The 16683-nt window shown below is 44.2% G+C and overlaps 1 protein-coding gene across 1 annotated transcript in view; it reads right to left on the reverse strand.

The window, feature by feature from the left end:
* FLT1 (fms related receptor tyrosine kinase 1) overlaps positions 1-16683 on the reverse strand; it is a 108228-nt gene that overhangs the window by 6234 nt on the left and 85311 nt on the right. The window contains exons 18-29 of the mRNA XM_084283641.1: positions 14052-14156; positions 10632-10745; positions 9737-9825; positions 8081-8240; positions 7564-7661; positions 6882-7004; positions 5871-5982; positions 3623-3722; positions 2161-2266; positions 1952-2082; positions 1546-1630; positions 1029-1120 (exon numbers count right to left, since the gene is read on the reverse strand). Coding sequence (XP_084139767.1) covers positions 1029-1120; positions 1546-1630; positions 1952-2082; positions 2161-2266; positions 3623-3722; positions 5871-5982; positions 6882-7004; positions 7564-7661; positions 8081-8240; positions 9737-9825; positions 10632-10745; positions 14052-14156 — 1315 coding nt within the window. The remainder of the gene's footprint in view (positions 1-1028; positions 1121-1545; positions 1631-1951; positions 2083-2160; positions 2267-3622; positions 3723-5870; positions 5983-6881; positions 7005-7563; positions 7662-8080; positions 8241-9736; positions 9826-10631; positions 10746-14051; positions 14157-16683) is intronic.

Below are 16683 nucleotides of genomic sequence, written 5' to 3' on the forward strand. Positions count from 1 at the left end.
CACCAGAATTTTTCTTGAAGCGGGGCCTCCCCGCCTTGACAGCAAGTTTCAGCCGTCCACAATTGTTCACTGAGACAATACTGAGACAATAGAGTGCTGCCCGGCCGGTGACAGGCTTGGAACAGCAAAGATGGCCTTGACCTAATGCCAGCCTGAGAGGAGCGGTGGGATGGAGCTGGGCTGCCCCTGGCCTGGCCATGAGCTCAATCAGGCCCTGGTGCTGCTGGCTTCGTGAGGCCTGGGAGCTGAGACACCACCAGCACCAAGAAAATAAATATTTCCCACTTGCAGAGATCCTGCAGCACGTTTCTTAGTGCAGTCCTAGCTCCCTGCGTGGGTAGCTGTCAGGAATTAGGTGGAGGAAGGTGGCCGATACATTCAAGTGCTTAAAGGCAGGAAGAGAAATGAGGCCCTCACATCCATCTATTGTAAAGTTGCCACTTCAGCATCCTGAGCCCATGGGTGTTAAATGGGCTGTGCTCAGCTGAGTCATGGAAAAGGAGGGCAACAACAAGCGCTGGGAGCCTTGTTCCAGTTGGGGTGCCCTTGGGGACACACAGGAATGACCGTAGAGCCTCTGCAGCCACACATGCCTCCTCCTCCTCGCCAAGGGCTGCTTTCCTGCAGCCTCCTGCCTCTGTCTTGGCTCCCTGGCACTCGCCTACCTGGCCTGGCATGAAGGTGATCAACAGAGCCCTAATAAACCCTAGAGGCAATGGGCATCGAAGAGGCTGAGGGTTATTTCTTTTCTCTGAGGTGTATGGAGGGTGGTAGGAGCTGCTTGACTCCTGACTTACTGGGCACAGGAGTCTCACATCAAACTCAACTGCTTGAGCAGGGGTTGGACCAGATGACCTCCAGAGGTCCCTTCCAACCTCAACCATCCTGTGATGAAGACATCTCAGCAAGAGCCTCTAAAGGCCTGGGGGCACCTCAGCTTCTTTCGTTAGGCCCGATTCAGTACAAGGACCCCAAGTCCTCCTTTGCCTTCTAACATGGAGGAGGAGAAGGGAACATAAAATACAGACCCAAAGAGCGTCCACTTCTGCTTGCTGCCTGTCCAGGTGAAGCGTTTCAGCTCTTCTGAGGGCAGCACCATCCCGCTGTCTGCTTGGTAGTCCTTGGAAAAAACAGAAACGCAGCCCTGTTAGGTGCTAGTTGTATGCAGATACTTTTACAGACTTGATTCCTATTCAGGAAGTTTTCCTGCTGGTTTTCCAAGTTGTCCTTGTTTTGGATTGCAGCAAACACATGCCAATAGTGCAGATAACAAGTGTTAAAAGAAAGGTGCCTATAAGCAAGGGGAGGGTCTGGCAAGCCACCAGGTCAGCCTTGAGACCACCGCGCCTTTCTCACCTCCCACCTTGTAGTGTGTATAACTGCTTGTCTGGATTGCTGCAAATACAGCTGATCTTGCACCTCACATCAGGAGAGGCTGCAAAGCAGTAAAACCCCTTCTTGATTCTCTTTGTGTAAATCTGTCATGCAAAAATAAACAAACAAACAAATAATCAATTGCCTATCACTTGGCCAAGAGCCACTTACATTGAATACAAGTGTTTCCTTGATGGGAAGCTCTTCAAATGTCTTTATACGCTGGGGTGGTTTTATTTTGAAGGTGTTTATGTATCTGTTGAACAAAAAGAGGAAGATAACCTTTGGCGAGAGCATAAAGTGCACGACCAGGAAGCGCTGGTTATTTCTATATTTCTGTCAGTTTTTGCTTAACAGCCACTGAGGTATTTTTGTCAATGGGGCTTGTTGGCCAGAGCCCACCCCAACCTCCCTCCCCAAGCCCAGGACCACATTGTCTGGCCCTGATAGCAGCACTGCTGGGAAGCTCAGTTGCTGTGCCTGGGGGTTTTCTTCCACCCAAACCCAAAACAGGCTCTGGAGCATGCTGCAACACCCACCAAACCAACCCAAACAAACCTAATCCTGCTTATCTCACCTGACGTTTTCAGTGCTTCTGCAATTTGGGCTCGTTACAGGAAACTTCTCATTGCACAAAGGGTCAGTTGCAGGGGGAAACCCACTGTTGGTCGTAAATATGGCATCGAGGGGTATGTAGTCCTTGCCCTCCTAAAAGCAAGGAGGAAATCACAGTGTTACTCCTAAGATCACAGGATGGCTGGCAGCTCACAGTCCTTCCAGTCGTACCTGTTGCACGTTTGCCTGCAGCAGGTCGCCCAGCCTCTTCACCAGCTCGGAGAACCTCGGCCTCTCATTGGGGTTGCTCCTCCAGCAGTCCATCATGATTTGGTAGCTGTGAAGACAAGGGCAAAATGAGCATGTGGGGGGTTAGGGTTCAATTTGATCCAAGGCAGCACAAATTCTGATGGCTTTTCATTGACAGAGTTAACTCCTGAACCCGTATGATTTTACAAACGTGCTCCCCATCACTAAAAGAGCAAGCTTTCCACAGACAAAGCAAAGGATTTTTTCTCACAAGACACCAGGAAGACCACATCAAAAGAATAATTTAGCCAACTAGTCATACTTTCTTTTTTTATTCCTAATTAAGCATTAAACCTTTGTATTAAACACCTATTAACGGGCAATGTTTAAGTTAAGGCATCCTAAGATGACTTATATGAATGTGTCACTTCCTCGTATTGGTTGAGTTGAGCTTTCCTTCCTGCAATAAAATATGTGGAAGAGAAAAAAAAAAAAAAAAAGAAACAAAAACCCAACAAACTCTTATCTACTGTCATTGGGATAATAAACTTAGCCAATGGGTAATAATCCCAGATAGATGTGGCTGGCTTGCTTCCTTTTGCTTCTTCCAGAACTATTTTTTGGCATGTGTTGCTATTTCGAGCCATGAGGCAGCACCCAAAAAGGCACTGAAGACATACACGTGCTTTGCCTGCAGGGGTAAAATCCAATGGATACGTTCATACTCCTGAGTGATTTGCCCCACAGGGTGTGAGTTTGGTGTGCTGAAATTCATCATCCCTGTGGGAACAGCTGAGGCCAGGAAAATCCCATCTTTTGGGGGTGCTGCAGACTCAGAATCTCACTTGGCTGGTCACAGGGGGTTCCTGCAGGGCTGTCTGTGTCGCCTCTGTGACGTTAAGGCAGACTGCAGACCAAGCAGGCTGGGAGGCTGCGGGTCCCCGCCACCTTCCTCCAGACAGTGGCTCCAGGAAAGGGTGGGCCCTCGCCACCAGCGTGTTTGCAAGGAAGCCTCTGCTGCCGCTTCCGAAGTTCAGAAAACGTTCCTAATGTCACATTCCTCCAGCACTTATCTGTGCGCGTGCCGGTAAATGCTAAACCTGGAAAGGAACGGATGACCTCCTTCCTTCTTCTGCGGCTGGAGCAGCCCTTGCCCAGCCCAGCCAAAGCTGCACACTGGTCCTGACCCTGCTGTTGTAGGACTACCTGCGGATCCCCAGCACCTGGGCTCAGGTTCACATCCCACTGGTGAGAGGTCCTGCCAGGGTCATCGTGCTCCTCACCCTCTCTGACCCCATGGGAGGACCAAGAAGGTGCCCGTGGCAGCAAGAAGATGAGGCTGTATTGGGTTATTCTCCTGTATGTTTTCGTGGAGTGTTTTTTGCAGAGGTTCATACATTATGAGGGTGGAGGGATACAGGACAAGTAGAGAAAGGCATCTTACATCTCTTCGGTGGCTTGCTCTGGGGCCTTCATCCTTGTGCCTTCCTTTAGTCTGCTGCAGAAGTCTTCATCTATTTGGACTCCGGGGTACGGAGAGGCGCCTGGGGACAACATGGAGAGAAGATGGACCATCCATCCATCCATCCATCCATCCATCCATCCATCCATCCATCCATCCATCCATCCATCCATCCATCCATCCATCCACCCACCCACCCATTCATCCTTCCACCCACCCTTCCATCCCCTGAGCCAGGTGGTGAATTGTTTCTGCACACGAGGACACGTCCCTCTTAGCATATGACACACCAGCAGCTGTCCCCATCCCTGCACCATGCTCAGCACCATGCTCCCTGTGCAATCGGTGGAGGAAAACAGGGTGGTCTCCCCACGTGGACCTCCACCTGGGGACAGGTGAGCTGCTCTCAGCAGGTCTCTTCTCCCAGCACTGACTGCAAAGGGAGCCTGGCTTGGTACCTGTGACCTGGCCTCAGACCCTCACATCCCTCCCACTGTCCCCAGGCTCCCCCCTGTTGTCCTCAAGCACTTGGGTGTGCAGCATCTGCCTGCAGGGTTCAGGGCATGGAGACCACAGGCAGGGAAATGCTGCTGATGATGCTCTAAGCCCTGCTCTTCACAGGAGAGTAGGATTAAATGCTAGTGGTTCACCTGACCTCAATGCAAGAAAAAAAACACATGACTTTGACTTGAAAGGAATCCCCAAGGAAAAGCCAAGTTTGATCTCTCTGTGGTTTGGACCACTCCAAATGCTAGTTAGCTAAGCAGTCCCAAATGCTCAAACCCACCTCGAGAGTACTAAAATCATGGTTTAAAATCAGATGGTGGCACATCTGCATTATTTCTCAAGTTTCCGTAGTTGTAAAGTACAGCCTGACCGTGCTATTTTTGTTTGTTTGTTTGTTTGTTTGTTTGTTTGTTTCCTTGAGATGAAAAAGCATCAGGAAAAGGAAAAATGGAAAAAACAAAACCCCAAAAAACCCTCTCTGAGAGTCAGTCACCAGGGGCTGGGACTTTAAGAAAAAAATAACAGGTACTATGAAGCTGACCATAAAATCACATGAGTTGGCAGGCTGACCAGCAACATGTATTTAAAATAATAAATGATTGATTGTCCCGTGAATTGTATGGTATTGTTTCCTCTGCTGTTCTCCTCTTTTGTCAGTCTCTGTGTTGGACCCAGTTAAGATTCTTCTGTTATGATGGTCATTGTTCCCTCGCAGTGGACATTTTATATCCTGTATTTTTGATGTAGGAAAGAGAAAAGAAGAAAGGAAAGGAAAGGAAAGGAAAGGAAAGGAGAGGAAAGGAAAGGAAAGGAAAGGAAAGGAAAGGAAAGGAAAGGAAAGGAAAGGAAAGGAAAGGAAAGGAAAGGAAAGGAAAGGAAAGGAAAGGAAAGGAAAGGAAAGGAAAGGAAAGGAAAGGAAAGGAAAGGAAAGGAAAGGAAAGGAAAGGAAAGGAAAGGAAAGGGAAAAGAAAAGAAAAGAAAAGAAAAGAAAAGAAAAGAAAAGAAAAGAAAAGAAAAGAAAAGAAAAGAAAAGAAAAGAAAAGAAAAGAAAAGAAAAGAAAAGAAAAGAAAAGAAAAGAAAAGAAAAGAGGAAAAGAAAAGAAAAGAAAAGAAAAAAGAGCCTCCTTGGGTGTTAATGTCAGGTTGCATGCTCCAGTTCACCCTGTGGCATCTTTGTGGATCCTTGTTCATGGGGAGGCAGCTGTGCAGGGCTGGGGCGGTGGGGGCAGAGCTGCCACAGAGCTCAGATGGCTCCAGCACAGCCAGGGACATGCAGAGACCTCCTTGAGGTTTGGGACCCCTTTACTCCTATGGCGGAATTTAAAGCCCTTGGAGAAAGCTCCAAGTGCATGGCACAGGGCATCTTGAACACTGTTACACACAAGGTGATGCTTCATCCCACCTCAGGTGGCATGAAGCCACTGACTGAAGCTCACAGGTTCCTTGCTATATTGCAGGGTTCCACTTTCAATAAAAACACTTCAAAATTTGCCCCATTTTTCTAGTTTGCTTCATTGGTCAATAAAACTAAAGAACTAAAACAAAGAACTAAAATTTCCATTTCTCGGAGGTGTGATACAGACAATTCCCCCCTCTGACCCTACTCTCCACCTGTGCTTGATTTAGGTGTTTCCTTATTAAAGACACAGCAAAATCTCATTGAAGTCAATGGCTGAGTTAATGGCAGTCACCTTGGCCAATCCCAGCTCCAGATTTAACATACCCAAGGAAAATATCTCCCACAGCAAGACCCCATAGGACCACACGTCACTTTTGGTGTTGTAGATTTTATCAAATATGGATTCGGGAGCCATCCACTTGAGAGGAAGTCGAGCCTGGAATGAAGCGGACAAACCTGGCTGTTATTTCCAGAGACTGAAAGAATTTAATCATAAATGAATCAACTATATATTGTTATGTAAATAATTACTATTCAAACAGGAGCCTGTGGGATTTCCTTACAGGCAGTCAAGATAAACCCACACTCATTCAGACACTTTCTTAACAGATTGTCCGAGTAAGGGGTTGTTTTTAAAAAATATGTGTGGCACAAAAAGCCAGGCACTGGAAATCTGTGACCAAGGTGACCAGGCCTTCTCCTCACAGGGATGTGGAGATGTGCCAGAACAGAGGTCTCTTGCCAGTGTTTTAGAGAGAGGGAACAGGACCCTATGGCCAGTCAGAAATCATTTTGTGATGGTTTTGGAGATGTTCTTGGGAAAATTTGGGGGCACTGTGCCAGCAACCCTTGAAGACCCCTCAGCACAGCCTATTATTGTATCCTGAGCAGTACTCAAGTCACGTAAGTAATGTTTCACAGCTAATATGTAGTGTTAAAAGTCTTCAGAGTTTTTGTTTTGTTTTTGTGGGTGAGGGCATAGCTGGCAGGTGGCTGAGTGAGACATCCAGGAGGAGAACCTTGTTTTGAAGGGGTTTCCTTGAAGGCAGGTTATTGAGCAAGGGGGGTCACATTGCAGAGCCAGCCAAGAGACAAATGTCAAAAGAATTTCTAAAGGATCAACAGACCAGAGCTGTGGACCAGTTACAACGTCTAAGCCTTTTGCTTGAGGACAGACATACTTTCTGGGTATATGACGCATCTTTTTCACATAAAACTGTGATAGCTTTCAAGCTGTTTTAAGCTCAGGAAATGTGAACATCTTCAGAACATTCTGGTGGACAGTTTGAAATGATGTTATAAACATTTGGGTAAATAAACAGCATCTTGACTTACATCTCCTTTTCTCACATAATCAGGATTCTTATAAATATCTCTTGCGAGGCCAAAATCACAGATCTTCACTACATTGTTCTCAGATAAAAGGATGTTTCTGGCTGCCAGGTCACGATGAATGCACTATAATAAAACAGTTTCACAATCAAGCTGCATTTCCTTAATCCTACCCACAAATTTCCTGACCGTCTCCCATATCCTTTTTTAAATTATTATTATTTGAGAGATCAATTTAATAAGTTTTTTTTAGGGAAGTCAACTATAGTTTACATGACATTGCAGTAAACAGTGGCAGTTCTTTTCAGAAAAGAAATTTGCAATCCAGAAAGTCATAAATTTTTAAACACATTGATGTTTCAAGGGAAAGTGCAGATTTTTCTAGGGCTTCCTACATTACATGTGTTGAAATTGAGGGTAAAGGAAAAAAAAAAAAAAAAAAGCAACACCACACACACAAAAGATCATCTCTGAATGAATGAGCTTGACCCAGTGCCTTCGACCATGATCCCGTGTTTATGGACTAGGGAGACTTGGATAAACACACCATTATATTTATAACTCCAAGAGGAAAACGGCTCTTCCTTTGGGAGCTCTCCCAAGGAAGGTGTCACAGAAACGTAGACATGATTTCACCTCTGCATCCCATCCTTCTGCGGGGAAAAGTCCCCAGGGCAAAGCTCACCTTTCTGGAGGAGAGGAACTCCATGCCCCTCGCCACCTGGAAGCTGTACGAGATCAAGTCCTCCATAGTGAGGGGCAACTTGTAGAGCTCATCAGCATCTGCACGGGTGGAACATGTGGTTGGTTACAGAGATTGCTCACAAGGCAGTTATTTTCCCCCCTCTCTTACTCATATTATTACTCCCGTAATTTCAGTCTTCATAGAGTAACGTTTGAAGGTCAACCCACTGTCACTGCAAACAAAAATAGTGTTTGCTTTATACCCCACACTCTGGACACTGCTGTGTTTTCCCCAAAGATAAGGAGCAGTCAGAAGAAACAATCACACATTTTCCTGTCAGATTTAGTAACCCTGGAAATAATCTTTTTTTAAATCTTCTACCCTCTGGACATGACCCTGTGAGCATCTCCCACGGATGTTTATTAGGGTGATAAATGAGGAAAAAAATTTCAGGGATGCACAGTATGTTGTAAAAATATCACAGACCGTGTAGGGACAGGAAGGAATTAATACCTACCCTCCTCGTCCTCCTCCACATCACTCAGACTTTTATCTTCCTGAAACCCCGAGCTTGCGAAGCTCTCGCTGCTGGTCACACTGGCCAGCCTTTGTTTTTTGCTTTCCACTGGCTCCATATCCTTTTTTTCCTTCGTCAGCTCTCCTTGCAGAGAGGAGTCCTTCAAACAGAGAAGTGCAACATCAGAGCAGTGGAGGGGGTGAGGGAGGAACCGAGTCATGCTTCTCTCTCATTTCCACTAGGAGATATTCACTTGTGGCATCTCCCCTTGCTGTGGGTGCCCAATGCCACAGCAGCAGGTGGGGGCTGCTGCCTATTTGGGCAGAAATTATGGAATCTCCAGCTTGGGAGCTCCAGCACATCATTTTGGGGAACCCCAGGTGGACTAGCTCTGATGAGACGAGGATTTGCAAGGTCCATGGATGGACATGCCCTCTGGGCAGAAGCTCGTGTCAGCCTCAGGACATCTTGAAAAGGGATTTTTTCTCCACTTGCCAGACAAGGAGCTTTGGGGATGAGTTGAGACATGTGCCAATAGTGCAGGCATCCCAGCCCAACCAAATTAAAGTGTGAGCTTTCCATCCCAGGTTACAGAAGGCACCTGCCTCTGCATCCCTGTGCAGTGCTTGGCGAGGACCAAGGGCACTTTGAATACAGCTGCTGAAGGATCTGACCATCTCTCTTCTGCAATGCTTTCACCCAGTGCTTTCACGCAACATTCAAGGACAGTTTAATGCAGCACATACAACACTGCATGGAAAATGCTTTTCTTTACAACCTGGAGAGCTGCCTAGCTGCTTGGCCATGCTCTTCCACAGCCATTCCTCTTCCTTGCCATGCTCCATCCCCCTCGGGATCATAGACTTTTGGAGGGTGTTCCTCCTGAGCATGCCCTACCACAGCCTTCACAGGACCTTTGTGAAAAAGTCCTGAGATGCCTCTGAGCTTTTGGCACAGCTGAGAAGGGGTTTTGAGGACTGCAGCTCTGCATCCAGGCTCCTAAATCCCACCTCAGATCCCTTAATCCTTTGGGGGATTTTGCTGAACGTGCAAAAGCAGGGATATAGTTGGCATGTTTAGGTTCAGGTTTGTAATGAGAAACAGGCAGTAGATTTAAATCAGAGGGCTGTGGGATGTGAGGACAAGAATTTAATCTTTTTTTCCCCTGGATAGCCCCATTCCTCACACAATGAGATAATTGGCAGATCTCTCACTATTAAGGTGTCTTGAAACATGGCTTTAAATGGCATTATCTCGTTTGTTTTCCCAGCAGCGCTGAAATCAGTGGGCAAAACCACTTCCTTCGGCCTGACTGACACGAGCCTCTGAAGTGACCCCATGCTCAGAAGGAATGGGCTTGTCAGCAGAGGGGCGAGGGCACGTGGGGACACCGCAGATAAAATTCACTTCCTCTTGCTGTAGATGACTCTGTCCAAGTTAGTCACAGCAGGCTTCTTGCACAGTCAGGGGGAGCAATGAGCCCTTTCTTGGCATGACATGTCCCACACCAAACATTTGAAGCAGATCAGGTGTATTGTATCACCCCAAAGCAATTCTCTCCTTTGTAGAGGCTGAGGAGAGTAGCGCAGAGGCAGACATCTCCATCCCTGACATGCCAGGGGTGATGAGCCCTACCTGGGGCACCTGCCTCCTCACCTTGCTGGCGCAGAAAAAATTCCTCTTGCTCTTCAGATAGTTTGATAAATTCCCATACTTGCAGTATTCAACAATCACCATCAGAGGCCCTGGGGAAAATCAATCAATAAATAAATAAATAAAAAGCGCATTTTGAGCAGAATAAAGCAATGAATGGGGGGTTAAGCTTTGAGAAGACAAATAGTCTTCCACACATGTCAGCATAGCTTGAGCCCAGGACGACTAAAGACATGTCCTAATGAAAGCTGCTTGAAGGACACTGGCCATGCTAGCAAAAACTAGCACTGCTTCTGAAAACGAAGGACGGGCCTAGTTTTGAAAGCTGGGTCATGACCCTGGGCCCTGAGGGACCCTCCATTTCCTCTTCGGTCGGTCGGAGTTCAGACTGGAGTCCCGCAGCCCACACACGCTCATTGAGCTAAAATAGGTGACATGTCTAAAACAAATGACTACTCTCACTGGCCCTTTGATTTTCTTAGAGGAATCATGAAGGATTTTACAATAGTTGCCTTGTGACTCATCATTCAGGGCCAGCAGCTGATATCCCTTGCTCCCAGCCTTCCCAGATCACATTTAACCTGAGCTTGAGCTTTGAAGTGAGTGAGATGAAAGCCAACAAGTGGCTCCTTATTCAGCATGGCTCTATATTCACACTTCACGTGTTAACACCAAGAGAAAGTTTAAGTAGGGAAAATGTTTAATCATGTCATTAAATTAACATAAATCTTTATTTCTCTTCTTTTTTTTTTTTTTTTTTTTTTTTTTTCACTAATCACAAGATGAGTTTGAATGTTTCAAGTTAATAACTTGACCTCTAGATGAAAAGCAACAGGGTCAGCTGACTGGTACTGGGAGGTGATTCAAAACCATTTTCAATGCAGTGCAGATTTTTTACCTCCATTTTTTGTGCATGCTCCCAACAAATTCACAATATTGAGATGATGGCCAATGTGGATCAGGATTTTCAGCTCAGTCATCAGTGCTTTGTACTCACTTGCTGTGGCCCCTTCTGTAAATGCAAAATAAAGTCAATGTGAATAGGCAAAGAATTGGTCTTGGTGAGCTTTACCACTTTTTGTCATTTTACACTTCCATTGTTGGGGGTACTTCGTGTGCTAATGTTCCTTTTCTATTCCTCCCTTCCCAGCATCCTCATTTGCAATAAAACCCATAAAAAGAGTCAGGCAGTCAACTTCCTCCCAGTAGACTCTGTTATATTTAGAACAAGAGAAATTTTTCACATGAATAGTTTTGTAGTTTAAGCCAAAAAATGAAAGAAAAAATAAAAAGGGATTTCAAGACTATAATTAACTCCATCCGAAGTAGGTTTCAGCTGACCTGACTTCAGCTATCTAATAGTTATGTACTAGCTTGAATTAATTAACCTCTCAAGGAGTCAGTGGTAAGAGCAAAATATTTCCAGGATCTGATGCAGCCCTCAACATTAGCCATTTATGTAAAGGGAAGAGATAAACCACCCTTTGGTAATAATTCTCTGATTCTGTTCATTGTGCAGGAAGCCTGAAATATTAAATTAGACCAGGCACACAAATTCTACATGGTTGAAGTTAGGGGACTACATCTCACCCTTACTGGTAAAGATTAATATTAATTATAACAATAACGATGTAAGAAATTCCACAACTAAACATGAAAATTTCTACTTAGTCTCAAGCATAACTTTTCATTCCCTCCAAGCAGTTTTTTTTTTTGTTTGCTTGTTTGTTTTTTGTTTTCCTGCATAATTTCATTTTGTCAAGAAAACAAGAAAAATAAATAGCATTGCTTTGTGTAGACCCAAAAGGACTGAAAACTTTAGTGACACCAAGAGTTAAGAATGGTCCAGTGCAAAGAGCCTGGAGTTAGGTCTTAGAGGGCTTGGTTTCAACATCTGATTTGAAACAGATTTTCTTGGTGGCCCCCCACAAAACTTGTCATCTAACCAGTAACCCACTATTTATCTGTATAGGCAGTGACACTTTTCCTCCACCTCATGGGAATTCTGTGAAAACAAAGCTCATGAATGCCCCCAAAGTTCATGGATAACCTAGTGAGGACAGAAGGAATGGGACAGGTCTTCCCTAACTTCAGGTGCCTGTTGTGAAGGTGCCTACAGAGGACCTAGTCACCACAAGCTCTCTTTGTAGCCAGCAGAACAAAACATGTGCAGGTGTCCCCACATGGAGTGATCTGCCTTAGGATGGGATGGCATGTTGTTTCTCGCCACTGACAATAAAGGGAGTTTTGGTGACTAGCTTGGATGCAAGCCTCTACCCTGAATGCACACACACATGAATCCCACCATGAAGGTTTCCTGCAGCTGCCATCTGCTCCCATCTATTCCAGGATCAGCCCTGCTGCCTTTGTGGTGCTGGCACAAAAAGCCTGCTGATGTAAATAAAGAAATGTTGAATTTGACAGACCACTCTGCCAGCTCATCTGTCTGCGTGTTGGCAAAACAGCTGTCACGCTGGGCCAGGTGATGACCCAGGTGACAGGCCATCCTCTGAAACCAGTGACACAGGTAGCTATTGGCCCATTGCTGCAGAATGACCAAAGATTTGTTTTGTTTTGTTTTGTTTTGTTTTGTTTTGTTTTATTTTATTTTATTTTATTTTATTTTATTTTATTTTATTTTATTTTATTTTATTTTATTTTATTTTATTTTATTTTATTTTATTTTATTTTATTATTTTTTCTAGACTTGCTTACTGCAGGATATTTGTTCATTTTGCATCGGCCAACAAGGTTTTTCTTAGCTTTTTAAACATGATCGAGGAGACAGGTTTGCAACCCTGTCAGCTGAAAATTCCCTCCTTGGGGTGCCACCCTCTGCTAAAGCATGTGATGTAATACTACAGAACAAGCCTGTTGAGAGCAGTACCAAGAGGGCAAAACCAACAGGGCATATAACTGTCAGGTCACTGCCAGCAAGAAATGATCTGATGAAGCTATTTCAGGTAGAGCATTGCAGGGACAGGCTGTAGGTCTGGAAGTACCCCTTCAAGGGCTGGAAGTAACAGGTGCAGATCTGCTAACTCTGATAGACAAGTGGGCAGCTGTGAAACTGGGAGCCCCTGGTTAGGAAGGTTGTATTCAAACCATGTCTCAGCTGAACCATCTGAGAGCATCGGGGATCCAGCAGAACAGAGGGGATGTGTGCTGGCAGAGAGCAACACTGAAAAGGATTCAGAGATTAAGGGGGATGAAGCAATGCAGCATAAGGTCCCAGAGCAATGAAAGAAAAAAAAAAAAAAAGTAACAAAAATAATAAAGCAACCTGATGTGATCCTTAGCTATATAAAGAAGGGAAAGCTGTATGCACAGGAAGGGATGTCACCAGGGCTCTGGGTTAGGGAATTCAGCCATGGCTGCTGCAGGCTGCTACTGAATATCATCCTGCTTGCTAACTTCCCAAATGCCCCCCTTAAATCGATTAGGGTCTTCGTCCTTCCTGCTCCAGTGATAAAATCACAGGGAATAGCTGGAAGATGATTTCACTTTGGGAAGAGCGCTGGTGTGTGAAGAGCGCTGGTAATTCACTTCCCAGCCTGTGTGTCAGCATCCTATACACCATGAAACGAGCCTGCAGACGGGTCGGAGAGGATGCACCTGCACTGCAACTCAGAGATTTAAACTGCTCAATCTGTTTAGCTTAATAGAAGGGGCCTTCAAGTAGAAAAATTACTGTGTTTTAGGTAATCTAATGGAGAATGTTAGAACGAGAAGCTAAAGCCAGACGGATGTAAATTAGGCACAAGGCACCTGTTTTTAACAATGAGATGATTAATCGTTGGAACTAATGACCAAGGAAACTATGAGAGCTTCTATACGAGCCTCTTCACATCAAGGTGGATGCTTCATGCTTCAGCTGAGGTTCATTTACTGTGATCATTACAGGGTGAATATAGCATAGTGGTTCAACATAGGATACAGAGGAAATCTAATTCCCAATTCTGATCAGGCAAAAATGGCTTTTTCATTCTTTGTGACATATGGAATAGAGGAACCAAAATTTAAAAAAATAAATTTAAATCAGGCTATCAATTCTCTAAGGGCATCTGAAACTTTCTCATATATCATGTGGCAATTTATCGCATTTTTTACTGTGAGTGTAATTTCAGAACAATTTCATTGTTCTGCCACTTCTGGAAAACTTTGATGGACCTGAAAGTTGGAGTACACATTCTGGAAGCTTCAGAGAGTTAGTGGGGGTAGGATAACATCACACACTCTTGCTTTGGGCAGAATCATATTAAAAGCGAGACACAATATAGTGCATCATTTTTTCCAGCCCAGCTTTGCAGCAAGATACCTTTCAGCATTTTCACAGCAACTATTCTGCACGTTGGTGATTTCTTAATTCCAAAAGCGGATGCCTGTACCACCTTTCCAAAGGCTCCATGTCCAAGCGACTTTCCTGTAAAGAAAATAAATTATAGAGACATTTTGCTAAAAAAGAAATCTTGTTGGTTAATTAATTAATAAATAATGAATTGAAGAAAGGTTCTTACAATGAGTCATATATACACTACATGTATATTCCTAACATAAAGGTATTTGGGGTTGTTTTTTTGTTTGTTTTTGAAGCATAAGCAGATGTTGGAAGACACAGTCATTGAAAGGAATAGGTGACGTGATTGAAAATAATGCTAAATGAACACAACCATTCCGTGGATATACGCTGGATACTGACCCTATTTTTCCAGTCTAGTTCTGCCATCAGGAAGGTTTGCTCCTCCATTCTTTGAGCACACTGTACCATACGGAAGACTGTGACACTGTTAATTATGTCCCCAACAAGTTAGGGCCACAGCCTAAACTCACACATACACAGAGATGCAGATTGATGAGACCTTCCCATTTGCAAAATGAGGCCTGAAGGGAGTCAGTGAGAGAGGACCAGGAGTGACAAATGGTGGGCTGGTTGCTCCATGGTGGGTACGATGATTCCAAGTGCCCAAAAGCAGACATTTGTCCTATGGTATCATCACAATGCTGCCATCAGACTGCAGGAGAAGTACCCAGAAGCCCTTGAAAGAAATCAGCGGGCATGAACAATACTCTCCGGCAGTAGAAGCTGAGTGTCCTTTTCCTTCATGTTCAGAAGCAGTAAACTTTTATTTATTTATTTATTTATTTTTGGTGGGCATTTTAAGCCAATCTTATGATCTCCACAGCTTCATTCATGACTTGTTAATGTTTGAAGCAGACATGGTTGACTTCCTCTTTGACTCCATGCTCACATGGACAGGACTGGACACTTCTGCCCTTCCTGCGTAGGTGGTGGAGTTTTGATCAGAGAGATGCTATCCTGTCAGTGAGTAAAGAACTTCATATCCAAGCAACTCATTTCAGGCTGTACTTGTGCTCCAGTTTCAGCAGAATCCAGGCAACTTGGAGTCTAACAAGAGTGTAGCAGCTGAATTTGCAGTGTAGAGGAGAAGAGCAGAAAATAAAGGGCAGCTTTTCATACAAAACCGAAGGACAAGATATGCCACTGAGGTCACATTCATTTCTCAGATATGTGCATATAACACAGCCATCTTCACAGGACAATTTCCTTTTTCTATGATGGAAATCTGAACCAGAAGAGATGAATCACTTCAAAAGTCACTTCAAAAGGGCTCTGTTTGACTGGCTCTGACTTGAATGCCTACCTTCTCAATGTCTATAGCTGCGAGAGATGAATCACACCCAGACACCCAGAAGCAGAGAAAAAGAACTGCTGCCAGATCTAAACTAAACTAAATAGATACTACCTTTTATATTTGTATCATTTCTAAACTGCAATTCCCAGTATGTCTGTCAGTAGAAGACAAGTAGCATATGTTACTAAAGCAGGGGAATACACAGTGTGGGGGATGAAAAGAGACCACAAAACAAAACAAAAAATGGATTTTGTTTTCCCCCAGAATTGCAGAAGTTTTTTTTTTTTTTTTTTTTTAACAGCAAACAAAAACCATAAAGAACTTAATCTTCATGTCTGAAAAGCACCCACAGACTCAGCCTTGGTTTGTGAAAGGCTTTGAGTTTCACACTCAAATACATGTGGATCAGTGTGTGTCTTTGAAGATCTCCAGTCATTGTCTTTTTCAGTTATTGCATATCGCTTCTTCATTCAGCAGATTTATCAGGGAAGCAATATTAACACAAAGGACTCAGTTTTCTGGGTGAACTGATGTTCTTCATCCTTAGTGTGTTGACTGTCCATGGTTTGTACAAGGTGAAGCTGTGATCTGAAGTTCTATAAAACTCACCATACCTTTGTTCAAACCGTAGCTTTAATCAGTTTCCATCACTGCTAACTCACTTCCCACATCAAGATAACCTACTTAGTCACCACTTGGAAAACATACCAGTTAGCTCATAAAGCTACACAAAGCTGCTAACCTTTCATAAAGGAGAATGAGCGCTGGAAACAACACTTCCTTCTCCAAACAACGACTGTGATTTACTGGGGAGCTGTAATAACACTTGATGTATTGCTCTTTGTTGCTCTGCTATTGTTTAGTACTACGCTAAATTTGAGAGCAGAATAGGGCTGCTCTAAATTTTCAGTGCTCTAAATTTTCAAACTCTGGTTTAATATGTAGATTGCATTAAGGACTAATCCTAACAGCTTGTCCTTGGAAAAACCCCTTATGTGGACAATTAAAGTAATTAAAAATTATTAAACAGAGCAATTAAACAGAGCTATTAAGATGGCCAACCACCTAAGCAGCCAGCTTGTCGCAGTCCCCAAGCAACTACACCTTCCAGGTTCAGAGTAACTCTCAGGTATGAAATGCAACATTTTCATCCAGACCAAGGAAATGAAATGCTCTACTTAAGCTTTCTCCAGTTGACTTTGGTTTCCTGGGGGCAATTCAGAACTCATTGATGTGAACAGCCCCTTCAAAGGGTTTTGGATCAGGATGTTTCTATTTCCATCCCATTTTAACTGG

This window comes from Netta rufina (assembly GCF_964035555.1).
Source record: "Netta rufina genome assembly, chromosome: 1".
Lineage (NCBI taxonomy): Eukaryota > Metazoa > Chordata > Aves > Anseriformes > Anatidae > Netta > Netta rufina.